The sequence below is a fragment of the Globicephala melas genome, chromosome 3, assembly GCF_963455315.2.
Source record: "Globicephala melas chromosome 3, mGloMel1.2, whole genome shotgun sequence".
Taxonomy (NCBI): Eukaryota; Metazoa; Chordata; class Mammalia; order Artiodactyla; family Delphinidae; genus Globicephala; species Globicephala melas.
This window is the reverse complement of record NC_083316.1, coordinates 124265748-124293662: the sequence shown is the minus strand read 5'-3', so window position 1 is coordinate 124293662 and position 27915 is coordinate 124265748. Positions and strand designations below refer to the sequence as shown.

General features: G+C 38.3%; 2 protein-coding genes across 9 annotated transcripts in view; one reads left to right on the top strand and one right to left on the bottom strand.

Annotated features, from left to right (window-relative positions):
- The window catches only part of HTR4 (5-hydroxytryptamine receptor 4), a 215071-nt gene extending 210913 nt beyond the window's left edge, over positions 1 to 4158 (top strand). The window contains exons 8-9 of the mRNA XM_060296416.2: positions 2161 to 2288; positions 4090 to 4158. The gene's annotated coding sequence lies outside the window, so the exon portion shown is untranslated. The remainder of the gene's footprint in view (positions 1 to 2160; positions 2289 to 4089) is intronic.
- Positions 1 to 27915, bottom strand: part of FBXO38 (F-box protein 38) — a 52316-nt gene that overhangs the window by 4044 nt on the left and 20357 nt on the right. For 2 of the 8 annotated variants that reach the window (XM_030847388.2, XM_030847389.3), the window contains exons 9-18: positions 27749 to 27879; positions 23800 to 23970; positions 22014 to 22156; positions 20905 to 21115; positions 13318 to 13437; positions 11697 to 11876; positions 9362 to 10132; positions 4238 to 4338; positions 3921 to 4023; positions 877 to 1043 (exon numbers count right to left, since the gene is read on the bottom strand). In XM_030847388.2, coding sequence (XP_030703248.1) covers positions 877 to 1043; positions 3921 to 4023; positions 4238 to 4338; positions 9362 to 10132; positions 11697 to 11876; positions 13318 to 13437; positions 20905 to 21115; positions 22014 to 22156; positions 23800 to 23970; positions 27749 to 27879 — 2098 coding nt within the window. The remainder of the gene's footprint in view (positions 1 to 876; positions 1044 to 3920; positions 4024 to 4237; positions 4339 to 9361; positions 10133 to 11696; positions 11877 to 13317; positions 13438 to 20904; positions 21116 to 22013; positions 22157 to 23799; positions 23971 to 27748; positions 27880 to 27915) is intronic. The other 6 variants (XM_030847391.2, XM_030847395.2, XM_030847390.2 and 3 more) reach the window with 6 other exon arrangements.

Below are 27915 nucleotides of genomic sequence, written 5' to 3'. Positions count from 1 at the left end.
GTCCATGCCACTCTCTCACTTCGTCCCAGCTTACCCTTCCCCCTCCCCGTGTCCTCAAGTCCATTCTCTGTGTCTTTATTCCTGACCTGCCCCTAGGTTTTTCAGAACTTTTTTTTTTTTTGATTCCATATATATGTGTTAGCATACAGTATTTGTTTTTCTCTTTCTGACTTACTTCACTCTGTATGACAGTCTCTAGGTCCATCCACCTCACTACAAATAACTCAATTTTGTTTCTTTCTTTGGCTGAGTAATATTCCATTGTATATACGTGCCATATCTTCAGCATGATGGTTTGATTTACATATATTGTGAAATGTTTACCACAGTAGGTTCAGCTAACAGCCATCATCTCATAGATACTATAAAACGTTTACTATTATAATAATGATGATAATAGTAACAGCAACTATCATATGATTGCTTACTACATTCCAGCAACTATTCTAGCACTTAACATGTATTAATTTAACCATCACAGTAACAGCAGGTTTTTATTCTTCTAATTTTAGAGATGAAGAAACTAAGACATAGAAGTTAAGTAATCTGCTACAGGTCAGTGACCCAGAACTGGAACCAGGAAGTCTGAAACCAGAGTCTGTGCTCTTTACCACAGGCAACTTTTAATAAGTATAAAACTTGCTGTATAACAACTCCCCTCATCATATAACTTGCTAAAAGCCCACAAAAATCTATCAGAAAAGCACTGATGAAGAAGATTGGCAAGGTAGTCTAGGCTGGTTAAAAAAACTCTGTAGAATCTAAAGAATCATTACTGTGGGTTCAGCAAATGAATAAAAGCCAATTTCAAAAAGGCTGAACACTAAAAAATATCACTGCAATATGTGATCACCAAAAAGAAGCAGAGCTCATTACCTGCTGCATGGGGCGTAGGTATATGATACGGTTTCTCTCAGGAGGCATCCTTAGTATCTGGTCTAGTACCTGATCCATATTCAGTTTCTTGCACTGTGCATAGTCAAATCGGTTTACAATTGGTGCATTTTCTACTTTTAAATGTTTCAGTACCCTGCACCTGGTAGCTACAAAATGAAAACAATGGTAAGCTCTACAGATAATTTATACAAAATTATAGAGCAACATATAACCTATTTGGAATCCTCTTTGGAGGACTGGCATACCTTTTGTTAGCATAAAATATTGCAGATGTAAACATCTTTAACATAGGTCAAGTACTAGTGCAAAGGACAACTGACAGTCATCAAAATGACTTGAAAATATGATTCTGTCCTGTTCAAAAGAAGGCAGTCACCCTCATGCTAGAAGGGAGATACCTTTTCCTATCTAAGATGTTACTGGCAAGAAATTCAAGTTCCAGAGAATGAGTTGCCTAAATATAGGGATTGTTTAGGAAATACATATTGAAGAGAATGAATGACGGCAACTACTGAATTATACAATTTTATGGGTAATGGTTCCTGGGATAATTCACATACGTTATCTTACATTCACCCATAGGAAATGAGCAGTGTTGATTTTAATTCTTACCTCAGGTATAAAACCAGAACCTTAAAAAAAAAAAAAAAAAAGACCCAGAAATATTTGGATACTTCGGTCTAAAGTTGTACAGTCCAATGTGGTAGCCACTAGCCACCTGTAGCTATTTAAATTTAAATTAACTGAAGTGTAATAAAATTAACAATTTAGTTCCTCACACACTAGTCACAGTTCAAATGTTCAACAGTCACAAACAGCCAGTGGTTACCATATCGAACAGTACAGATACGGAACATTTCCATCACTGCAAAAAGTTCTGTTGAAAGTGCTGGTCTGAAACATGATTAAATATTCTTCCCATTTAACATACAAAATATTGAGGTTATAGAGAAAAGTAATTGTGATATAACAGACACATTTAACTACAACAGTATACCAACTTCAGAAAATTATCCCCTTCCTTTTTTTTAATCTCACATTTCAATCTGATCCAGTTTTTACCATAGATTTCAACCTGGTCCAACTCAAGAGACAGAATCAGATCAAAGATATTCTATCCATAAGGCCAACATGCCTGACCTTTTAAACATTTCATAAAAGACATGTTCTGTAACATCCTTGATCCAAATGTCATCATCTTACTGAGCAATCTAGCCCTGTAATTTTGATGTTTGAACACTGACCAAGTCTTATGCCTTTCAGACTCATTTTCTCCTGTGACACGGCACGAGGAAGAGGAAGCAGTGTTGGGGACGGGAAAAGAGGGAAGAGAGGACTAGATGGCGATAAGGGTTCAGTGGTTCCCTGCTGTAAAACCAGACTTGGCTAAGGTCAGTTCTAATCTCATTTAGTCATCTCATCCACCGTTAACAGACAACCCATCCATCAGTGGGTGTCCAGGGACTGAGCTTCTTATCTAAGATCTTCTGTCCCACAATAAGCTGAGCTAAAAAGTTTGGTTTAAGGAGAGAAGATTGGGCCTGAGGCCATGTGATCCACCACTAATGTTAAAGAAGATATAGAGAGAATCAGCAAAGTCAAGTGCAGAGGTAAAAACCAGTCAGATTCTCAGAGAGCTCAGAATAGAGACAGGAATGAGAAGTTAACCAGCAGAGTCCGAAGGTAGAGTCTCAGACCTCAGAGAGTAGAGTGCTGACACACTGAAAGCTCTTATGCTAGTCTGGGCTCTGCTGTTGGCTATGATCTCTGAGCTTTTGAAAGACCCCCATTCCGTTTTAGGGGGACGGACACTTCAACATGAGATAAAGTACCACCTTGTAAGGGTAAACACGGGGTTTGGGGTCCCCATGTCTGGAGTCTTCTAGAATTCAAGAGAGAGGTAGTGCTTAAATTTGTTTTATCTCTCCTTTTTGGGATTTTCCTAGTTTATGACAAAATGTTTGGTAAGGATTTCCTTGTTTTGTTTACTACCAGTATTGGAGAAGTGCAAAAAATAGAAAGCCCCTAAATATTTTTTTGCCATACTAATACTAATGAACATTTACTAGGCTTTTACTAGAGGTCAGACCCTCTACTGTGTTTATGTGTAGGTACATACATCCACTTATACACACATGTGTGCATGTATCAACCACTCCATTTAACCTTCACAAATGCTTTATAAGGTAAGTAAAATTATGTATACTTCACACACTGAAAAAAATGAATGCAGAATATATATAAACTGCACAAGGCAAGGAACAAGTCAGTTCTTCATAATTTTATATGGATAGGTATCAAAAATATAAATTTGAGTAATAATGGAAAAATAAACAGATCATGTATGAGACATATTATGTATCTAAAAATTTAAAAACTCACACAAAATAATACCCTATCATTTGTTCAGAGGCAAATATGTCTATAAAAAAAGACATGAAAGATAGACTGAAAGGACATAACATTAAATACCTGACTACAGGTGATGGGAGCCGATGCGATTGGCAATGAGGGAGAAATGGGACTGAAAAGAAAAGTGGGGCTTGGACTAAGGATAATGTGCCATGAACTGAGGTTATGATTGATGATATCAATCAAATCCAGTGCAGTTAAGCACTTACAGCTCAGTCACTATTCCCCCCTCCTCCCAAAACATACATAAAACATGTCCAATATCACACAGCTAGAAAATAGCAAAGACAGGATTCGAGGTGAGGTCTACTTGACTCCAAAGCCCATATATGCTGTTAACTTAACCTCTGTCAGATCAGGTTGTAATTATCATTTGGAGGAAACTGGAGGAGAGGCTATATATTAAAAGATGAACCAAGGCTCTGCACATGGTCCCCCGTAAATATGATGGGATAATTAGTTGAGACCTACAGAATGAGGACAGAATTAGAAAAATCTAATAATGATTCTTTTGAAAAAGTAATATAGTAATGTTACTGTAGTATTTATGAGACTTTAATGCTTTAAACTCAATCATGATGCTCTTGTATGACATGGGCCTAAATACATACCATGGATAAACATCATCTTGGGACAGTCTTTCAGCACTAGATCTGTGATTCCACAGTTGGTCATAGTGACTCCAACAAGATTTTTGGATTTTAATACAAGGACCTACAAGAAGAAAAATTTAAAAGATGTATCTTCCTGTACTTTCTTTCTTTCTTTTTTTTTTTAAAGCTTAAGTGTTTTCACTGGCACAAGTGAGAAGCAACTACTACCAGTCTCTTTAGGGCAAAGAAACTATGTAAAGATGGGAACTTTAGTTCCTTTACATTATTCAGGAACTTGGCTGGACCAAAAGGTAAGCAAGGATTTTCTCCTTCACCTGCACATGGTCATCCTCAATCACAGGATCACTGGTACTGGTGGACTTATCTGCTGTCCGCTTCCGCTTCATGGCATGACGTGGCTTTGTTTTGGCAACCTCTAAAAAAGGCGAGAGGAAAATCCAAATTTTAGCCTTGCTGTCTTTCCTTCAAAGAGAGCACATTCAACTGCATATGTATGAACTCCACCAAGGAAACTCTCAATTCTACTACTTGGTTCCCAAAGGAATACAGTCAGACTGCCATTTCCAATTGCCTCTTCCAAAACAAGATCACCTTCCGCTGTCTCAAACATATCAACATCAAACATAACACTGCGCTCTTCACACCTGGCCCATTCCAACAGTCTAATCAACATTCTCGTCTCTAGGCACTCAACCCATCCTAAATACTACTGGTAGATTAAACGTACCACTTTCCTGCTAAACAACTTTAAAGCATTGACTACTACTGCTTAGTGAATACATTTCAATGCCTGACATTTGGAGCTATGCTTTAGCCCCAAATGTTCTCAATTTTATTCCATACCATATCCTAGTCATCTCCCATTGCCAGTGCCTCTGAAGCCATTAATTGTTTTAGCTTTTTCTGCCCAGAATACCATTCTTGACTTCACTTTTTGAAATACTACCCATCCCTGAAAGGTCCAGCTTAAATGCCACCTATTCTAATAAGTCACTTGTATCCCCAAACATATATGGTTCTGTAATTCCCTGTATATCTGTTTTATTTCTCCATTTAAACTAAAAGCTCCCTGAAGACAACATCATTGTCATTTCATCTTCGTATCAATGTCAGCCACTAACAATGAGCTAAAATGAACATTTATTGAATGAACTGGCACTCAACATTCACTGAATGAATGAATGTATCATAGATACGTCAATGTAATAACAATAACAGCAAATATTTACTGAGTGCTTACTGTGTATCAGGCACTTTTCTCAGGGTTTTACTTGTATTAACTAATCCTTTTAACAGCCCTCTGAGATAGATTATTCTCTTTATTTTACAAATAAGTAAACTGAGACATGGGAAGGGAGAACAGTTTGCCAATGTATTTATCAGTATGCTAGAAAACCTGCAATCATTTACCTGCCAAACTCTGCCTAGTATGGCCCTAACTGATTTACTAGTACTGTTCTAAAACGTTATAGTTTAATTATAAAAACAAATATTATGTTGATATTATTTAAATACAAGTTCTAAATTCATCTCAAAAACTTAACAAGCACATACATATTGCAAGACAAGACACTAAAAGTCACTGTCTTCATTTTGAGAGTCACTCTGTAGCAGAGCATATATCGAACGAAAAAAGGTTGACCTTTACGAATTAAATCCCACCATACTGCACACTGCTACTACTACTAGATTACAGGGTTACCACTTGGTTAACTCTCTCACTTCAAACATGAAAGATTACAAAGAAAGATAGGGAAACGAGGTACAAATACTACAAATTCCCAAAGGCTTGGAGTTAGACAGGGACTCTAGAGATCTAGTTCAAGTGTTTGTTTATTTTTTTCTTTTTTTCAATACACCAGAACCCTTTCCTCCACCATTTGAAATCTTTGTGAAATCTTATTATGCAAAACAATTGAAAGCAGCTAATTTGGTTGAAGCCTAAAAGGGAGCCCAAGAGTTTTATCCATCAAACTTTCTCCAAGGACCCTGAACCCAAGCAAAACACTGGGTTTCTGGAAGAGAAAACTACTGATCTAGGTGACCCACTGGAGGCCACCTTCCACAGTATTCCTGAAGGAGCTTCATGAACAATCTATTTTCACCGACAAGGAATCTTCTAACAGCAGCCACCATTTCATACAACAGCCAAAATTCATACTCCTGTTACAACCAATAATAGGTCCTGGTTCCCTCTCCCGGTACCACAAAATGAAGACAAACAAAAACAGGTCTGTTTCCAGCCCTTCATCACAGTGTTCAAATAAGAATCTTCTATTAGCATGCTCCTTCTATGCTCCAGTTTTCAGCCTCTCACCTTCATGGGTTGCTTCCTTCCCCTACTCCTTAACTGATCAGAATATGGGATTCAAAGCTAAATTTCCTGCCCTCCTGAGTACCCAAACTGGCAGTTTGTTTTCTAAGAAAAGTTTATAAGACTAAGTCACACTTTATATGTAGATAATCTTGAAAAACAAATGCTTCCCAATGTAAAAAGAAAACAGAGTTCATTGTGTTTGTTATTTCCTTATGTCTCCCTCTGTTTATTAGCGACAGTAAATCTTTGTTTAGGGACAATCCTTAATGATTTCATACATCCACCAGCATCAACATACCTCATATGATGGCTCCTACCACTTATTAAGTTCACAATTATTCACTGAGCCCCATACCATGTAAGACATTGTGCTAGAAGCTGGGAATATAATGGTGACCAAGCAGACACTGTCCCTGACCTCATGGAGCTCATAGTCTACTGGAAAAATAGACATTAAAACACGGAATTACAACACACGGTGTAGTTGACATTAGCAAAGATGCTACAGAAACACAGAAAAGCAGACCAATCCAGTCATGGGGTGTCAAGGAAAGAGGTCAGTATTCATGAGAACCATATCATATTCATCTTAAGTGCTATTCTTTGACAATCCAATTAGTTATTTTTGTGATATTTATTTTATAAAGTATTATACAATGAGGGTAAAAGGAACAACTTAGAGGCATTTATTCCCAAAACAGGAAATCACAAGACAAATAACTACTTCTAACACGGTTTTAACACTATGTAAGGCCGTATATCAAAAACCAAATTAAAAACTCAAATATTTTCTTTGAAGGGATTAAAAAAAATCCATAACAATCAAGTTCGTTCCTTTATTAGTTTGGATTTACCTCCTTAAAACTTTTAAAGCACAATGGCCAACAGATATCAAAAACATGCTAGATTAAAAATAACAGGTTGAAAGCCACCCAAATAACTTGTTCTTCTTTCCAAAAGAGACCTGGATAATTTAAAAATCAGCAGTTTGACATTTCTCCAGAAAAACTGTTATTGAAAGTAAATGGACATTTGTATTGTGTTTAAAAATATTGGCAAGTAATTTACCTACCATATACACATGAGCTACATACATTAGAAGTCTTCTCAAATTGGGAAAAAAAAAATCATTAAGACAACAGATATAATTAACCTTAAAAAGTAAAAAGCACTACATAAATGAATTTTTAAAAAAAATTCTAGAAAATTATTTAACCTAAGAAAAGGTTCTGGTCATGAAACAAGTCAGAAGAAAATGACAAAGGGAACAGCAGAACATAAGGCAAAGAAGATGTTAACCCCCCTCCCCCCAATATGGTTAATGTGAAGGACCCATGTTAAAAACAAAAACAAAACAAAACCCACCAAAACAGTAACAACTATAAAACTTTACCAAGACACATAAGACAAAATAGTCCCTAAATAGGAAGACTCAATGCTGTAAAAATGACACTTATCTTTTCAGTCAGTCAATGTAAAGGAATTGCAAACACAACACAAGAAGATTTGTTTCTGAAACTTGACAAAATTATTATAAAATAAAACTATAAAAATAAATGATAAATGCATGTCTAGCCAAGAAAATTTTGCGAAAGAGTAATGAAAGAAGACAGAACACTGGAACAGGACAGCATGCCCAGAGATAAACCACACTATGGTCAAAGTACATGATAAAAGAGCATTTCAAAATGACATACGGATGGATGTCAATAAATAGTATTGAGACAACTTGGTGACAATTTGTAATAAAAAATAAAATTAGTTCCCACAGATTAAGATAAAGAACTAAACTAAGATAAACAAATAAATGAATAAAAGAATGAGAAGATGTGAACAATTATCCGAGCCGGGGTAGGGAAAGCTTTCCACAGCATAAAAATAATGAAATCACAAAAGTAAACATGTAGATCTGACTTAACAAATATGAAAAACCACGCAACAAAGGGTGTCATAATGAGGTGTTTCTGTTTAATGGATACAGACTTTAAGTGTGGGAAGATGAAAAAGTTGAGACAGATAGTGGTGGTGGTCCCACAACAATGCGAATGTACCTAATGCCAATGAACTATATACTTCAAAACGGTTAAAATGGTAAATCCTATGTTACATATAAAGAGATAAACCATTTAAAATTCAAGCTGGGAAAAGTATTTTCATCATGGCAGAACTGATGTTTGCAAAGCATAATAAAATCTGCAAATAAAACTCATATACTTTAATATGAGCTTAGGCTACTATGATAATTAGCACATAATTAATTAATATCTCCTATGTATCTTATGAAAGCTTGTTTTTGTTAGTTTAGCTCCACATGATTCAATCAGCTCTGTTTATTGCAATAGCAGATAAAAGGAACTCTATGTACTGGGTGCTGATTTTAAGATTTTTAAATTGGGTAAGGTTTAGAGAAAATAAAATATTATTATTCATTGACAGGTATTCATGACTTAGTAAAGGCAGGAGAGATTATTTAAAACTAAGATCAGAAATATAAACAGGATTATAATTAAGGAATGTGTTACCCCCGCCGAACCCCATGCCTCGGCATACACCTAAATGTTATTAATGAAATTATATACATATATGTGTCTTGAGGATATCTTCACCAAAATGATTCTCAGCTAAACTACCTGCTTTACTTACCTGCTTTTCTCCTGGCAAGCCTAACTGGCAGCAAAACTAGCCTTTGGGAAAAATTACTCAACGCTACAGAGGCAGGTGGAGGGGGGGCACCCGCACGCCGGGCTCCCCCAGGCCCAGCGACTTCCAGTCCTTACCTTTCAGCTAAGGTTTTAAAACTGCACTAGGAGTTAAGCCTCTGCAGTGTGGGACGGGAGCAGAGTTTACATACTGGGAGTGAGACGTGGGACTGGCACTGTATATAAGGTCAGTACACACACACAGTCACACTCTTCTCAGAAGCTTAACTCTCTGTGCCTCTCCTGGCTGGTATTTTACAAGCTGTTTTACGTGCCACCCCCGCTCCCCACCCCCACCCCGTCACTGAAAGTGAGCTCAAAATCTGTATGAGCGCAGAACCCCAATGTAGAAATCAATTTGCCCAACTGGCTTAATGTAAGAAAACTTATGGAAGGAGCAAATGCCCTTCTCAAGTCCTAACCTGCAGTAGCTAATCCTGGCAGCGTTGTCATACCTGACTCAGATACCAGCGGTACATGGGAGAGTCTGCTCCTGGCCCTTGTTAGGGGCCTCCGAGGGTAGTCTTCATTAGACTGCACGTCACAGCTCTCAGGCTGGGAGCTCCCCCTCCTGTCCTCACCTGTAGCCCCAGAGCCACTCCCATTAGTCCTCTCATCATGTGCTGGGCCTGAAGACCCCCCTGGTGGCAGAGTCCTAAAGGAAAAGGCGGATCTCGTACCATCCGGGCCATTCACAACACAGGCTCGGCTGGTTGAAGGACGTTCCTCATCAGAACACCTGCTAGTTCTCCTTTGGGATTCCTGGGGCCTGTGACAGCAGCATCTGGGGCAGACAGAACTCTCTGCATCTCCCTCCTCCATGGCCTCAGAGTCCTCTGACCCACCGGGGGAGCAGACACACTGCCTGGACACATCCACTTCTGTAGGGCTAGGCTCGGAAGAGCCGCTGCTGTTCACCGTCCTTACAAAGTCGGGGCTTTGAGAAGCAGTGCTGTGCGAGCTGGAGTTCCCCACTGTGCTGGCGGTGGTGCTGCTGCAGCTGGGATAAACATCCTTGTTTTTTTTCTTTTCAGGAATATCCCTAGCTGCTTTCATATCGGCTTTGATCTGCTCACTGGTGACCTGACAGCCTTTCTCACAGCTGCTTTCCTCGAGGGGAAACTGCTTCGACTGGCCCATCTGATGGGAGTTGTACCTCTTTCGAAGTGGAGTCTTGCCTTTTCCACTTACTGCTTACAGAAAAAGAAGAATGGCCCGAGGAAAAGAAAAGATTTCAGTACAAATTCTGGACAAAAGGCAAGAGTAAATCTGGAACAGGAAACAATGTAAACTAATTTTCCTAAAGTATAAATGGTGACCACATCACTCAGCTGCTCACAAGTTCTCTATGGCTCCCTAGTGCCTACCTGGTTAATACTCCTTAGCTCAGCCTTCAAGGCTTACTGTGACCTAACTGAAAACTAACTTTCCATTCTTGTCTTCCCTATAAACATTCTACACCCCAGTCCAAACTTTTCTTTGAATATATCTCTGCCTTATTACCTTGGAGCCTTTACTCTCATCAATCCTTCTGCTTTGGACCTCTGTCCAATCTCTTTTGCACCCCACCCCAAAGCAAGTGCAGTATATGCCCTGTAATATTGTTATCTATGTTTCTGACCTGACTCTTCAGCCAGACTACAGAGAGAGACAGAGAGACAGTGAGAGAGAGGGACACAGAGAGAGAGAGAGAGAGAGATATCAAGACTTATTCATCTCACCCCTCACAGCACCTAACACAGTACCTGGGGCACAGTAAGCCTCAATGAATATACAAAGGAATACTTAAATAATGTTTTGTCTGGCTGACAGAAGATCTGGTTTCTAAATTCAGAAACTAAACTTTCTAGGAAACATCAGGTTAGTCAGCTGGTCACATTACTTTTCCTAAATTTCAGTGTCCATTAAAGCTCTTTCAATCACAGTGTAAAGATATCTGAATTTCTTAAAAGGAATAAAATGAGAATTGAGTAATCAGTCAGTGGTCAGTAAGTTATTCCAAGTCTAAAGAACTGAGCTTACCATACACTGAAGTGTGTATATATTTCAGGTTCAGTGTTACATGTATACAAATGTATACTAAACATTCAGATACATTAATGAGTAGGGTACCCAAGGAAAAATAAGTAGACAATTTTAAAAAACCTCATCCTTTGCAGAAAGTGGTAAGCATACGGTTCTGGGAAACAGAAGGGAAGACAAGGAAAGAAGTATAAATCTAAAAGTTAAGAGAATTACAGTTTCTTGGTGAGGCAAATGGCAGAAGGTTGTTGACTGGATTTAAAGGGAGACAAGGGATTGTAAGAACATACTTTAGGACTTCCTCAAGCACCAAACTAGCCACCAACATTTGCTAAACACAACTGGACAGATTACCAACTGGGGAATGGTTGTTTTTCACTGCTCTGGATGACTCAGTTGTCATCTTTTATGTAACGCACAGGCCCCTTGCTAATCCCTGATACTCTGATGCCACAACTTCCTAAAGCCTCCACTGTGGGACTGACAATCCTCACATCTTCTCTTCCCTGAGCCCCAATTCCACAATATTCTTATTGTGCTGCACCTGCCCTTGATAGCACCACCCAGATTTTCCTCTCTTGCTTGGGCTGCTGCCTTTCTTGCCTCCTGTCACATTTTGTAAGGATATGTTAACTGCACCACAAGCTGTGGCAGGGACACCATTATATAAAGGCCAGTGTGTCTGTTCTCATGGTGACTCTCACTAACAGGTCAGAGTAAGACACAGTCTCTCACCTGATAATTCCCTGGACTGTACAGACTCTCCGGTTTTTTCTTCACGCTCAGAGAAACGCCGGGCACCATTCTTAGGAATCCAGACTTCTTGGAGTTCTAGACTGTCTTCCTCATCGTCACTCTCTGAGTCATGGACAGTAATTGGGGTTGGTTTTACTACACGCTGAAGACCACTGGGTCCTAAAAGAAAGAGCACAGGCCTAACAGTCACTTTTTGCCCAACAAAGGGTCTCACTCAAAGTACTGTTTCCAGGGATCTGGGCTCAGAGATGCTTTGGCTCTATGCAGCCTCCCTGATCACTCATTTTAATGAGCATATACTTGGATAAGACACTGAAAACACGTTAATTCTAAAGTAAACATTAAGTATGATTAATATACCACCCAACATTATATATCTCTAAAGGAAAATTAAAGTAGAAGAGCATATGGCATCTCCCTTCAGGATCTTCACTGTTTGAAACAGTCACATAATCATCCTAAAAATAATCAAAATAAGAGTCATAATAAAAAATTTAAAAAAATAGAGTCATAATAATCATTTAAAAAATAGGCTAGATATTTTCCTAATTTTGCAAATGTATGAATGAAAGCAAAGCAAATGAAGATGAGCCTCTGACACCTATGGGACTGGTGAGAACTCTGCATTCTTTAATTAAGTATAGGTCTAATGCATTGGATGTCACAGACATGTTCTTGAAAGGCTAGATGCATGTTACAATTTGCTTATTTGATTATATTTATGTCAAAAATGTTTTATCTTCTTGGCATTACACATTGTAAACCTTCAGCTCTTACAACCCACTTTTGACTGATATCTGCTCCATCAATAAAATGTAAGCTCCAAGGAACCTTCCCTGTCTTTTCCCTGTCACACTGTACAATGCCTAGCACAGAACAGGCACTCAATAAATATTTGTTGAATAAGTGACTGCATCTGTAAGACACTTAAAACAAGAGTAGTTAAAGAATATGTTCAATTCAAAGACAAGGCAGCATCTGAACAGACCAGGAGTGAGAAAACTTGAGTTCTCATCTCAATTCTGTCCTTTGATCAGTAGCTGAGTGGTCTTGAGTAAATCATTCCAACTTTTGAAAGAATATTAGTTTCCCCATCTGTAAAGATGAAAGGTTATATTAGGTAATCTTTATGTACTCTATGACTCTTAGCCTGCCGTAAGTGACCCAGTGGCAAACTAGACTAGATCTTGGTCTGTTTATTAAATCAACCACTCCACTGCTCCTTCTCCCCACCAAAATGAAGGGAGAGGACAAGCAGGATATTTAATCAGGGTGTTTATTTTCCTAGCTATAATTTGAGTGCTTGCTTTCTCCACACACACGCACACACACGCACAAATATGCACGTGTGTACAACAATATAGAAAGAGGAGTTGCTGCCACAGTTACAAAAAAATCAAAACCAAACTTTAATAAGACATGTATACACATGCGCAGCAAGAACATCAAAATGTAATACAGGCCTCGTCAAAAATAAGCAGCATGTAACACATCATTAGCTGAAATGCTGAAAAAAATAATCGTTCTCAGTGTTTTACTTTCTTCATTAGAGTCGGGCCTAGTTTTCAGAACCATGAACGTGGGAAGTCACACACTTTACCTGCTTGTTCCTCGTCGACGTCCACAGGAATAACTGCCTGACTGTGAGCTGGAGCCTCATGCTCACTCTCAGCCGTCACCTCTCCATCTTCTGGAACCATGTCTTCCATCTCGTTCAGTGCTTAAACAAAAATAATCACAGTCAAAATAAAACCAGGAGATGTCTAAAACAACCACAATGGCAGGCAAAACTGTGGCACCCTTGAGAAATGAACAGCCTCATGATCATTAGGCCCATTCAGAAAGAATATCATGTAATTGTGCTTCATTATGTCAACATCAATAAGGAGTGTCCAATTCTATAGGAGGGGAGATCACACATGGGAAAGGATCACTTGGTAGAGAAAGTCCATCATTTTAAGGTGAAAGCAGGGAGAAAGGCACCGCTGAAAGAAGAAAGCACCTGTTCATTCCTGAAGATGTTACCAGGGATGGCTTATGAGGCAACTGTTTGTCTCCCTCTAAGCTATTTGCCTGATGGCAGTGAGAGCCAGCTACTGGAAGACCTTACAATCATCTTGTAAGCAATTAGTCTTATAGTATCTGCCAGTTGAATCAGATGCATTCATTGAGCAGGCAAGCTCAAATTGTGTATTTCTTTTCCTGCTCTCTAGAAATTGCATCATTTTTGGCTAATGTGTGGCAAGGATTATTAAACACTGTAAGTATATATTTAATATTTTAATATCACTCAAATGTTTTATTTGCATCTAAGTCTTCACTAGAGTTATTAGTGCCTATCAGTGAATGGGAACGTTTATATTTTCCCCAGATGATAAGCACAGTGAACAATATCAGACTGATAAGCTTCAATCACTTTACTACATCTTCTTAAGATACAACGGTCACTTTTCTACGAGGATCCTAAATAAAATAATTCCTGGCTTTGCCAGCTTTGTACAAGATTAAATCCAAATCCCTCAAGTCAGTATTCAACCCAGTACCCTCTTACTACCTACACCTAGGCTTGGGTTCCTGGTCCCAGTTTCAGTCAGGACAATACCAATACTGTCCTTTACATTTATAGCTCGGCCAGGACCCAGAGGGCGGCAGACTGTGTTTACCCTGTGCACCACTCAACGCCTTCGGGTGCTCAACACTACTGCTGTGAAATCAACCAACCATCTGAATGAAATGAATAAACCAACACAGAAGAAAACAAGATCCTGTTCCAGAAAGAACTAAAGAATCTACAGAATTTGTAAGTAGACAGGACAAATTCATACAGTCAACAAAGAAACAAGATAAAAATATGAGTAAGCCAGAAAGATACCACTCAGATAAATGCCACTGGAATATACAGCAGATAAGTCTGAGATTTCAGGGGGACAGTGGGGTTTGCTTTGGTCTTAAATATACACAACAGTACATTCCCCCTCATGTTTAGCCTCCCATCCCAAATTTTTGCCCAGCCCTAGCCCTCAATAACTACACTTTATTTAGGGCCAAAAAGAGAACTCACCTTGTTCGGAAACATTACATGATAAAAGCCAATCAATTTGCTTCTTTCATTCAACAGTGATTATGAACAGCGGCTAGTAATTAATGTGTACATACTCTATGTCTGGCTCTATGCTAAATGCTCTTATATACATTACCATATTTATTTCTTATAGCAATCTTACGAGGGTATTACTACTAGCCTCATTTTTGCAGGTGAGGAAACTGAGGCTTAGAAAGGTTAGTAATTTGCTAGGATTTGGAATGAGGTCTGTTTCCAGAGCCTGCTACAATACAGGGATGATGAATAGATGGGAAATTTATAGTCCCTGCTCTCAGAGAATGCACACCTTCGAGCAGAAATGTTAGACACACAGAATAAGGTCAGAATATACTCATTAAGTGCTAGAACAGTCCAAGTAAGGGGGACATGGACAAAAAAGCAGCAGTTAATTCTCCTGTTCGACAGGGAAGGTTTCACTGAGTTGGGGTGACATTTCATATATACTAGGAAGCACGTTACATTTTCCAGAAGAGTAAGTAGCCCAGTGATAAAAAGAACAAGAGTTTGTGTTGAGATGAGGGTATGAAAGAGAAAAGAAAGCTAAAAAGGTAGTCTGGGTCCCAGATTGTGAAAAGCTTAGAATTGCTTCTTATAGGCAGAGGGAACCACTGGAACAGTACTTTCTTATATCTACGTGATAAGGTTTTCCAAGGCTCTTGAGCAACTGCATTTTAGGTTGCCACAACAACCTGTGGAAATATTTAATATAATATCTCAAGGTTATTTTAAACTAACTTCTTTAATTGTATCCATTCATTTGAATATTTATTTAGCACCTACTACAATGTGTTACTGTTCCTAGGTGCTAAGAAACAGTGGTAATATTCAATATCTCTATTTTCATGGAGCTTATTCCAGTTGAGGAAGGAAAAAAAATTTTTAATCAACAATAATGAAAATATCAGAAAATAATATCTTATGTAACAAAATTAAAAGAGGATGATATAACAGAATGAATTGGTGACAAAGTGGTAAGGTGATCAAAAGGTACAAATTTATAGTTACAAAATAAATATAAGTCATGGGAATATAATGTACAGCATGGTGACTATAGTTATTAATATGTATTGCATATTTGAAAGTTGCTAAGAGCAGATCTTAAAATTTCTAATCACAAGAAAAAAACATTGTAACTATGTATGGTGATGGATGTTTACGAGACATCCTTACTGTGATCCTTTTGCAATATATACAAACACTGTCAATTATACCTCAATTGAAAAAAGAAAAAGATTAAGGTGGTAAGGAAAGACAGCTCTGAGGTTAACATTTAAGCTAAGACCTGAATATCAAGAAGAAGCCAGCCATGCAAAGATGGAGGGAGGGACATTCTAGGAAGAGGCAGCAGTTGGCGACAGCTTGGCACATTCATGCATGGTGTGTGAGGTGGGAAGTAGCACAAGGTGAGGACAAGCCAGATCATGTAGCACTTTATGGCCCAAATCAAGAAACTGGATTTTTTTCTAAGGCAATGCGTAGCTACTGGAAAGTTTTAAGAAAGGGAGTAACACTGTCTGGTACATGTTTTTTAAAAACTGCCCTGGCTGCTCTAAGAACTAATTTTACTTTGAAAGCTGTTAAAACATTTAGGTAAAAAAGGTCTGGTGCAGGGCTTCCCTGGTGGCGCAGTGGTTGAGAGTCGGCCTGCCGATGCAGGGGACACGGGTTCGTGCCCCGGTCCGGGAGGATCCCACATGCCGTGGAGCGGCTGGGCCCGTGAGCCATGGCCACTCGGCCTGCGTGTCCAGAGCCTGTGCTCTGCAACGGGAGAGGCCACAGCAGTGAGAGGCCCGTGTACCGCCAAAAAAAAAAAGAAGCAAAAAAAAAAAAGGTCTGGTACAATGACGAAGGAGAACGTAGATGGATTCGGGAGATGTTTTAGAGACAGTCAACAAGACTCGCTAAAGGACTCGATGTTGGGGAGTGCAGGTAGGTGCAAAGAAAGGATGATGTCTCAACAGATGTCTCTGGTAATTAAATGAGATGATGCTACCCTTGGGCTAGGGAAAATGCAAGTGATTCTTGGTTTTGATTTTTTTTTCTTTGTTTCAAAATATTTTATCATTGGGCAGTACATCTTTTTCAGAACAATTTTAAATTACAGAAACGATGTAAGCTATCTTTTAATCAAGTATCAATGTTTACTAAATATTCTGTTCAGGAGAAATGTTAAAAATCCTGTTACCAAATATAATCATAAACCTTAATGGATCTGAGCTATTTTAACAAATATATTAACTGGTCTCTTTTATATAAAACCTGATTCTAAATTTATAGCCTTCATTAACCATTATAAAATTAAAAAGTCACTGACATTTAACAAAATAATTTGCATGCAACAATTTCTGGTATCAGGAATAACTATTTAGCGGTTGACAAGTATTTGCCCCCAAATAGAAAACAAAATGAATCTACCGGGATTATTTTTCACATTGTAGCTGGTCCTCAGACTTCAAAAACAAGGATTTCCAAAAGTCAGTGGTTTTCAACATAGGATTCCCAAACAGCAGCATCAGCATCACCTTGGAACCTGTTACAAATGCAAATTACCTGGTCCCACACATACCTACTCAGAGCCTCGGAAGTGAAAGCCAGCAACCTGTTCTAACAAGTCCTCCAGGTGATTCTGATGCACTCAAATTTGAGAACCATTGCCCAAAATTAAGTGCTGCAGAGCAATTTCACTTAGTAGTTACTTTGTGGAGGTAGTGGTGAGGGAATGGAGTGGCACCCCACTATTAAAAAAAAGCAGTATGTGGGATTTGTTTTATATCCAGATAGAAAATTAGTTAAATGATGTATAGGCAAAACTATGCTTTGTTGTTATAATTACTTCAAAAGTAATTATATTAAAATAATGTGGCAAAATGCTTTAGCAATTACAGAATCATGATTTTGACACATGGTAATGTTATGTTAGGCAATGTGAATTGTTAGAATATATGAACATCTCTTCCTGTTCTACAGTGCTGCAAAATGAAGGTAATGAACTTGTATTTTCAGTTAATATAACTAGCTCACAATAAAGCATTCTAAATCTTAACACTTTTGGAAGTGCAAATCTAAGAAAGATAATATCCTTAACCAAATTACAGAATTTTGGTAAATTAATACAGTACTCTGTAAAACAACAAAAGCATATTTTTGTTGGAGTCATCTATTACCTTAATGATAATGTTCACTATAAAACACCAGATTTTATTTCAGTGGTTTATAAGGCAAAGACACAACTTATACAAATTAAATTGCTTTTAAAATTATACAGTGCCCTTCTTTGATAGGCAATTACTTCATGCAAGCTGATTAAGTTAAATACAACAGAGTAAAAGAGTGAGTGAATCCGCTTCATTCCAGCGTTGGTCCAAAAGCTCATGCATGGAAAGTTTTAAAATTCTACATTAAGGAAACTCAACATGTGAATACCCATTTCTAAACTAAACTAAAGTAATATTTAAAATATTGTTATGCTTGTACTTAAAGAGTGGAAGCATCAATGTTAGTCATTTCAACTAACGTTATTTCCCAATGATCCCTTTTATTTTTAATCCCTGTACCACTCTTTATGTTTTTTCTGTTAGTTGTTTCTCTTTCTTTTATTTGAATTCTTTCCACCACTCCTGGTTTTGATCAACAGTCACATGGCCTTTCTCCAGGTCCCCTTTTATTTTTTTTTTTGGGCCATGCCATGTGGCTTGTGGGTCCCGTGGTCAACCCAGGCCACAGCAATGAATGCACCAAGTCCTAACCACTGGACTGCCAGGAAATTCCCCTGGTCATTATTTATTTAAAAGGATCAACCTGACATGTATGTAATAATAAATGCACATAAACATATTGCCAAGTTGGAAAGACCCATGGAACCTAACGTTTTATGCCAATCTTCATTTCTCTAAAATTCTGCCACCATCTTTGGTATTCTTAGGCTTCCTCTTGTTGAAGCTGTTGAATTCCTCAATCTTGGCATTTATGTCACTAATTCCTTTGCTTCTCAGCATTTGAAAATATCATATTTGACAAATACTGTACCTCAAGTATTTGGTTTGTAGTCATGTCTCTCATCTACTGAACCTTAGTTTCAAATGTTAGTAGATTTAAGTTTCCATTGTTCTCTCTTAAATCAAATACCGTGTTCTCGCATAAGTTTTAGCTCCTGCTGCATCAATATATGACTTCACAGTGGAAGGCATCCTCCATTCTATACTGAGAAGCCAATGGCCATGTAACTTTCTAGTGGAGTCTATAATCTGTCCAGTACATCAACTTCAACCACAACTGGGTTTGTAGGATTTGAGGAGTTCTGCACTGCAGCTGCTGTAACAGTTTTCTATGAACGGTTGGGTATTCTCTGAAGTCCAGATCCTTATGATGGCACTCAAGAACAAGGCAAAGAAACAATACCTGACCTCACTCCCCCCTCCTTCACCCCTAGCACCTGCTGGCTCTGCACTTTTGTTTTTGTATTTTAGGAGGAGAGATTTAGCCATAAGTTTGAAATGCCTAAGAGTACTCATGTGGAAATTAAAAGTATGAAATTGGATATAACTGCAATTACTTTAAAAAATAGAAATATCAAAGCCGAAAATACAGGTTTAGAATTCATTAGCATATAGTTGGTACTGAAGCCATGAGACTGAATGAGGTCATCTAGAGAAAATGTGTAGAGAAAAAGGGAGAACAAGGACAAGAGTGGAATAGAGGAGGTGGTGCAAGCAAAGGAAACTGAGGAGGCATGTCCAATGAGATAGGAGGAAAACCAGGAAAATGGTTTCAGAAAGGCCAAGAGGAGCAAATATCTCAGGAAGACAGAAGTGGACAACAGTGACAAATGCAGCTGAGATGAGATGTCAAAGAAGATGCAAGTGGAGAAATGACCACTAGCCTTTATAAGAGAGTCACTGGTGGCTTTGGCAAGAGCCAAAATGGACAGTTCTATAGAGAACCTGTGAGGTAAGGAAGTGAAGACAATGCCTACAGATGATTCTTAGGTCAGGACATGCATACTCAGAGTGATCCTAAAGGAAATTACGCTCTATACACAGAATACTTTCATTATGAAAGGAGTTAATGACACCAGGGCACCCCATTTCTCATTAATTACTCTGCCTAAAAGAATGAGTGAAAGGGCAACAACCAAATAGTGGCTAGAAGAGATTCCTTTTTCAGTTCTTAAGGGTCAACTGGGAACCTGGAAAATTTTTTAAGGAAACAATTTCACTCCATTTTCACTCATCAACACAGGGGCAGATGAAGCCTAATAACACATGGGCTGGCACACAGCAGGAGTTCAGTCAGTATCAAAGAACTGGAATGGATAGTTACATAAGTGAAATCCCATAGGTCCTTATTAGCTCGTGTACTTAATTTTCTGGGTGGTTTTGAAGACTTAATGATGAAAGGTATATGAAAGGTTTCCAACACAGTGTCTAGCACATGACTACTATTCATTTTTCCAGTTCTTGGAACACCCAAAAATGATCTCCACGTTCAAATCCAATGTAGCTATCTATTGGTCAGCAAGATATTGAAAGATGCTCCTTCACCCATATCCTGACAGTTAAATCTCCATTAAGCCAGGCCTCTAAGGCTCACTGTACCTTAATTCTCATGGCATCTAAGTCCTTCCCTTTCTGTAAATACCCCAATAGATTCCATGGACAAGAGGCATCACAAAGATAACTTTAAAATAAGCAAGCAGACAGGCAAACTCCATCCACCCCCTCATTTGTTTTTTGTTTGTTTGTTTGTTTTGCGGTACACGGGCCTCTCACTGTTGTGGCCTCTCCCGTTGCGGAGCACAGGCTCCGGACGCGCAGGCTCAGAGGCCATGGCTCACGGGCACAGCCGCTCCGCGGCATGTGGGATCCTCCTGGACCGGGGCACGAACCCGTGTCCCCTGCATCGGCAGGCGGACTCTCAACCACTGCGCCACCAGGGAAGCCCCCCTCATTTGTTTTGTTAGCAAGGTCCCCCAACGTGTAAAGTGACAAACTGAAATAGGCGGTGAAGGAAAGAGAAGAGAGTAAGAGAAATATGACCCAAAGTAAAAATCATTTCTATCTGGAGCTCACAAAAGATCTGGGTTACCGTCGGCTGCAAACTGCTGCTCTCCTGGCTGCAGGTCTTGCCGGAAGTCATTCTCCTCGTCTGAGTCATCTGGGTGATGGTGATTGTTGTCGTGGATGTTGGCATTATTCTGCACATTATTATCATTGTCATTGTTGGAGTTCTGATTGCTAACAAGGGCCGAGGAAACCCCAATTCCTGTGCCTGCACTCAGACCAACCCGAGCACAGCCCTAAAGCAAGAAGAAACCACGTGCTTATTAATTTGGGTTAGTGTAGAACCCTGCATTTTTAATATTCCTCCATTTCATCTTTACACAGAATATTTATATGGCACTTTATGAAATACTTTCACATATTCATAAAGGACCTCATTTAAGGCCCAGAACGCTTCAAGCAAGAAAAAGCGTTATCACCCTTGATTTACAGATGATGACATGCACAATGGGAAGGGATCTGCCCAACAGTGCACGACCAGTAAGTGGTACACCTGGGACTTGAAACCCAATAATCTGTCCTCAAGCCCTGAGCTTTCTCCACTATATCACACTGCTTCAACAGTGGGAATATAACCATTAAGAACTGACAAGAGAGAACATAATTTGTTGAAACATTAAGTTTTTATTACGATGCGAGTATAAAGCTTTATGTGTTAAGCAGTTTTAAAATAACATTTTGTACAACTGGGCAACCTCAGATTTCCCCAGATATGCAACTGAACAGAAAAGGTAGCAGCAAAGTAAAACATTCCCAAAACAAAATTCCTAATCCTTACTTATATTTTGGGTTGCTAATTAGAGATTTAATCTTCCAACTAATTACTCTTGAGTAATAACTTTTGCTTTAGCTTAAATTTCCACCTTTGCTCTTACCTTCACTTTATAAACCTGATGGAGACAGCTTTGCACTTACTTTTTCCTTTCCTTTCTCTGGAAATCCCTTAATAGTCATTTACCAGAACAAGTGGCTATACATTATTATAACCTTTATGCCTTCCTTCACTGAGGCTGGCAGTAAAAAGTCAAATTATAACATTGTAAAGGCATATTATTAAGAAAAAAATTACTTAGGTTGTTTTATTTTCTTCCTTCAGTATCAAAATAAACAAAAATGCTCTCAAATGTGACTTACTTTGGGTGGTTCACGAAACATCTGGTCCAGTGAAATAAACTCCAGGCTGGGCAACAATTCAATAAACTGGCCAAAGGAGTCCAGCTTCAAAGCATGGCAACGCACTAAGTTGATATCAACCAATCGAGTCCATCTTGAGTGGTCTATTGAAGAAACGATATGGCCAGAATGTAACTAACACTTTCTCCATTACTCATGAATTTTGCTATAGGTCACAAAGACTTTCAAATCCTTTTTCCCTGAGTAAATTTTCTTTTATTTCATGATCTCTAACACTTGATGACTCTAAACTATGATGTTTCCTTATCTAATTTCATTGTGAGAAATAGATGGCTTGGAAATCATTAACTTGAAACTAAGTCAGCCTATACTTAAATGTGATTCACTTAAAAACCTACATGCCTATTTAACGATAGGATACTAGTTAAAAGAAATGTTGGCATATTCCTTTCATAAAACAGTATGCAGCTATTAAAAGAATGAAGAAGAACTGAATATGCTTACTAATATGGAAAGCTCTCCAAAATATTCTTAGTGCAAAACACAAGCTACAGGACAATGTATACACAGTAAGGTCCTTTCGTATATGTAAATCATTTTTAAATGCTATATATGTATAGGCTGCAATATGCACAAAATAACCTGTCCAGAAGAATATACAAGAAACCGTTGATGGTGGTTACCTTTGAGAAGAGGAGACTTTTCATTTTGTACCTTTCTGTATTGTTTGATACTGTTTATCAAGTGCATGTATGACTTTTAGTTTTTAAGTGTTAACAGGAGTTCTGAGTGATGGGATTATAGGCCATTTTTTATTTTCTTCTTTATACTCTTCTGTATTTAAGAAAACAAACAAACCAAAAACCCAATAAATGTTATTTTTTAAAAGCGATCTACGCCGCATACAGCCTAAAGTTTATTTCCCAATAACTTCTTGGTGCTGCTGGGCAAGGGGTAGAACTTCTCTTCTCATGGGTGAGACATGGCCATTCTAACAAATGATCTCAGCAGAGGCCTGGGAGCCCTACAAAAGGTCTGGAGATGGTTTTGTAAGGAGCTACAGTATCCCTGTGCGGTGGCTCAGACGGCAGAAGAGACTGGTCTGCAGGTGTCAGTAAGGGGGCTTGGTTTGCTAAGAGGATGTCAAAACGAAAATTCTCTAGCTCTGAATTTATTTAAAGGCTTGTGAATTTAGGTTTTTAAGAAGGGCTTTAAAAGAAATAAATAGCATTACTCTCTCAGGGAGGGAAATAAACTCCCCTCATAAGGAAAAATACCAAGTGCAAAAGTCACACTTCTATACACAAGAGATACTGTATGGAGGGGAGATTTGAAATAGCCTAGGATTTTAAGGCAATAGAAAATTTCACAAGTTAATGTTTAATATGTCACCTAACTCAAGTTTTTAAAATACGTACCCACTTTGTTGGTTCAGATGATATGCCATTTGAAGTTAATACAGAGAAAACAACCATAACATCCCAGGCAACAATTCCTAACCTAAACTTTACATGCCTGGCCCAAAGAAAAACAAATAAGTAAGGATCAGTACAACTGAATTATAACTTGGACAGTGCTAATTTCTAGGCAGAGAATTTCAGGAGTTCAAAGAGGCACTGAAAATATTTCCAACTCAGTTATCAAAGGTTCCCAGAACTTCTATGAATGATCCATATAAAATATCTACATTTTATATCAGGAATGTTAATTCATGACACACACGGAAAACAAAGATACATATTATTTTGACATTAATAAAATAGAGCCGCACTTAAGCATACAGTACCTGAGATCCAATTGTATGGGTTATGTAGATGGGGGCAATTATAAATTGCCAGATATTTGATACAGGAAAAAACTTCATTGACTGCCTTCATCCCTATATCAGTGATGATACCAGGATTTTCTACCACATCAGCCAAACCATACTTCACCAGATCTGCATTAGCCATTCTGCCTAGAAAGAGAAATTGATTTAAAAAACAAAAAAAGGTTCTTAAAGTGTCATGGAGTGTTGCCAATTCTTTACTTTAACATCCAGTATGGTCAGTCTCTATGATCATCTGGCGTCATCTCTCCATCATCAGGTTCAGGTTCAGGTACAATTTTAGGTTAGGTATTCTGTACGAATGGTAGCCTTTATTTTGCAAAATAAAAATTTATGTTAAAAGTTAAGGGACAGCTAGTAGGAAAAGATTATTTTCAATTGTTTAGAAAAGGAAAAAAGAAGGCAAAGTCTTAAAGCAAAACTGAGGGATAAATTGTATTGGTTTACATTTATGGTGAAGTTTTAGTTTAAGCTTTTAAAAAGAAAAATAAAATCTTAAAAGTGTAACTCTTTCACTCTATAAGGATAATGTTTTTGGAGTCGGGTGTGGCCATGTGTAGAGAAGAGTACACTTTGAAATTCAGATTCATTTTTAGAACCATGTATAGGTTAGTAAATATGTACCTAACCTCAGAAAGTGGACTTTTAACTCACATATACACCCAACTCTCTCTGCCCTTGGGCTTTAGTGCCTACTGTCTTGTCACAGACTAGGGAGTGGGTTTAGTAAAAGGATCCTCCATTCTAGATTATGCTACAGGAAATCACACCTTATCCCTTGCTTCCTATCATTATTCCTGCCACCTGCCTGACCTTTGCTCTACAGGATGGTCCACTTGACTATGAGCAATTTGAAGGAAAATGGGACTCTGCCTAGTTAGTTTATAGTTACATTTTCAATGTCCAGCATAATGCTGGGATATTATGATATAGGAACCCAATAAATGTCTCTCATGGTCCTTGCAATCAACTGACATAAAATACAAAGAAAACACTTGCTCTGGACAAGCTGCCCTGCCCTTCAGGGCAGGGATTCATACCTTTAGCCTGGACATGTTTAAAACAACCAGTCTACTCCCAACTCTTCCAGTTTCACTTTCCATACAGTTCATGGTCTCTCTCCTAGAGTCCCTGTTTTTTGTATTTACTGGCATTTCTTGGAGATTTCACCTTAACCAATTCTTCATAATTTTTCTGAGCAATTTTCTTTAGTCTCCTGGTAAAAACTTCTTTCTTGCCCTTTGGACTTAAAATTTGCCTTCTCCCTTATGATCAGGTAGATTTTGAACTGATCCCAGGTAAGGTGTTGTCAGAATAATTGCTACAGCCTAGCATGATAAATCTATGTCTTACATTCATTCCTTTGAGACCTGTTCCTGCTCTTAGGGTCTCCTGATCATCACACTCCCTCAAAACTCTGATGACATCACCTAGGACTCAGATTGTTTCTTTCTGATTCAGCCCAGAGGTCAGCTAAAAGTAAAAGCTATCATTCACTGAATGCTTTCTACGTGTGAGAGATTGTAATAATAAAATACCATGTTTTCTCATTTGTTAAATGGAGATAAGACCGTTTCCCACTTTTTTATTGGGTGGTTTGAACCCAAGAAATAACTTGCCCCAGGTCCCATGATTAATGAACTTCCATCTCACTCCCTCTTTCCAAAGCCCCAGCCCTAAAGACTACTGTATACTGCTTCTGGATCTGAATGAGTTTTGCACCCCTATCACCTTCACATGAATCTCTGAAATCATGAATCTATGTAAACAAAGAACCCCTAAGTATTCATCCTTGGATCACTTTTCTTATATTCCTAGTACACAGCATCTACTTTTCAGCACACCCATTTCCCCAATCTGGCACTGTCACTTTTACGATAAGTGTATGGGGACAAAGATGATGTTTCTATTTATATTTTGCCAGAAACTTTGTGACAAAGAATTGCTGCAAGTTTTACCAGGAGCCACCCTAACCTCCTGGAGAGATGCTTCAAAATCTAAGTGGCTGAGAAGCAAGAGATTAAGTGAAAGGGTATAAGCAGTGACCTCTCATTCCTCTCTACATAGTCTGTTAGACACACCTGGCACCTATTTTCATACAGAGAATCCCAGACTGTCTTTGGAGTAATAGAGGAGAGTACGTATACAGGAGAAATGGATGAACTGCAACAAATATGAAGAATGGTTTATAAAAAAAAATCAAAGCTAAGAGACTATTAAATATTAAGGAGACTATGAAACAAGTTACTTTGAAAAACGAGATAATGGTAGTCAAAAGGTAAAGTGTTGGGACTTCCCTGGTGGCAGAGTGGTTAAGAATCCACCTGCCAATGCAGGGGACATGGGTTCGAGTCCTGGCCCGGGAAGATCCCACATGCCACGGAGTGACCAAGCCTGTGCGCCACAACTACTGAGCTGCAACTACTGAAGCCTGCATGCCTAGAGCCCGTGCTCTGCAACAAGAGAAGCCACTGCAATGAGAAACCCACGCACTGCAACGAAGAGTAGCCCCCACTCGCCGCAACTAGAGAAAGCCCGTGCGCAGCAACAAAGACTCAACGCAGCCCCCAAAAAAGGTAAAGTGTTTTTCTATTGAAAATATGTGTTGAGGGGAAAGAAGCACTATAGGGAAATAGCTGGTTCTAAAGATAATTCTCAAAGACATTCTTTCAGTGGACCTAAATGTGGCAATCATGAAAATACAAAATTTGTCAAGTTTTTAGCTTTTGAGAAAAACAAAAAACAAGACAGTAGAAAAAAACACCAATTACCAAGCTAATAATCTTAAGTTACTACATAGATACTATAGAAACAGAATGTTAGCAACTTCACTGAAAACCAGAAAAGCCTGATACCAAATACATTAATTTTATTTGAAATTACTATGCTAGTTTAGCATTTTAAAGCTACGTTGGTAAAAAGCTGATCTTTTCAAAGCTATATAGATTAAAAATGATTCCTGTGTTAAAAAGGCTAGAAAATAATGCTTTGATTTTTTTTAATGCTTCACCTGTATTGGTGAGAACTGCAACAAAGTAAAAACAAAACAAAAATCCCAACTATTATTGTGACATATATCAGAAATGAAAAGGGACAAACAAGTCATATTGTTTGATCTAGACTAAAAAGAATTAAGCCTTCTTATGTTCTTCTACAATGCAAATTAGATCCAAAGAAAAAATGTCATCTGGTATGACAATGAGAGTTTAAGAAGACTTGTTACAAATTACATGGGTAAGAAACTAATTCTTGCAAAAATAAAAACATGCTGAAGGTGTAAATGTTTTTGCATGTCTGACTAATGTCATGTGGAAAAAAAGTTTGAATAATGAATTGACATGCATTCAAACCCAAAGGAATGAGTTCCCAATTGTAAATACATTCCAGAAAATGCTGTGAACAAGCCTTCCAACAGCAATCATCATTAAACAAATACTGACCATTATGTGCTCACACTATCTGGAAAATCCAGAACCCCCAGTGGGCTTATTACAGAAATGAAGAGCATGGGCAGGGAATGGGACCTCATCAGAGAGGACCATCAAAAGCTTCAAGAAGTGTGACAGATCAAATTCAACAAATGGAACCAGGGATGACATTCTGTGAAAAAAATGAAGCAGAATGGGAAAGAAACTTGGGGAGCAAAGGGGAGACAATATCAAATGTAAATAAGGATCTTTTTTTGGGTAGACAATCACTACACTTTCTATAATATGCTAAAATCAGAGGCAATATAGAAAGAAAAAAATCACTGACACTTCAAGTTTAAATTTTTTAAGAAGTGAGAGCACCTAAGATTTTAAGCTATTTTATATTCAAGAAAATAACGGCACATCCCAATTCAGAGTTCACTTTGTCAAGTAAGTTCCTGACAACAATTTTAGGGATTAAATGAGATGATTCTTACTCTGCAGCAAAAACTCATCTACATATCCCAGATGAAGGGTTTCAAACTGGGGGAACTCCAACTCTGCCATCTTCAGGGCAGAAAAGACGCCATCTTTGGTTAGGGAAGGCTGGATCCGAACTTCATGTAACCTATGAACAAAGAGATACATATAAAAGTAAAATGAA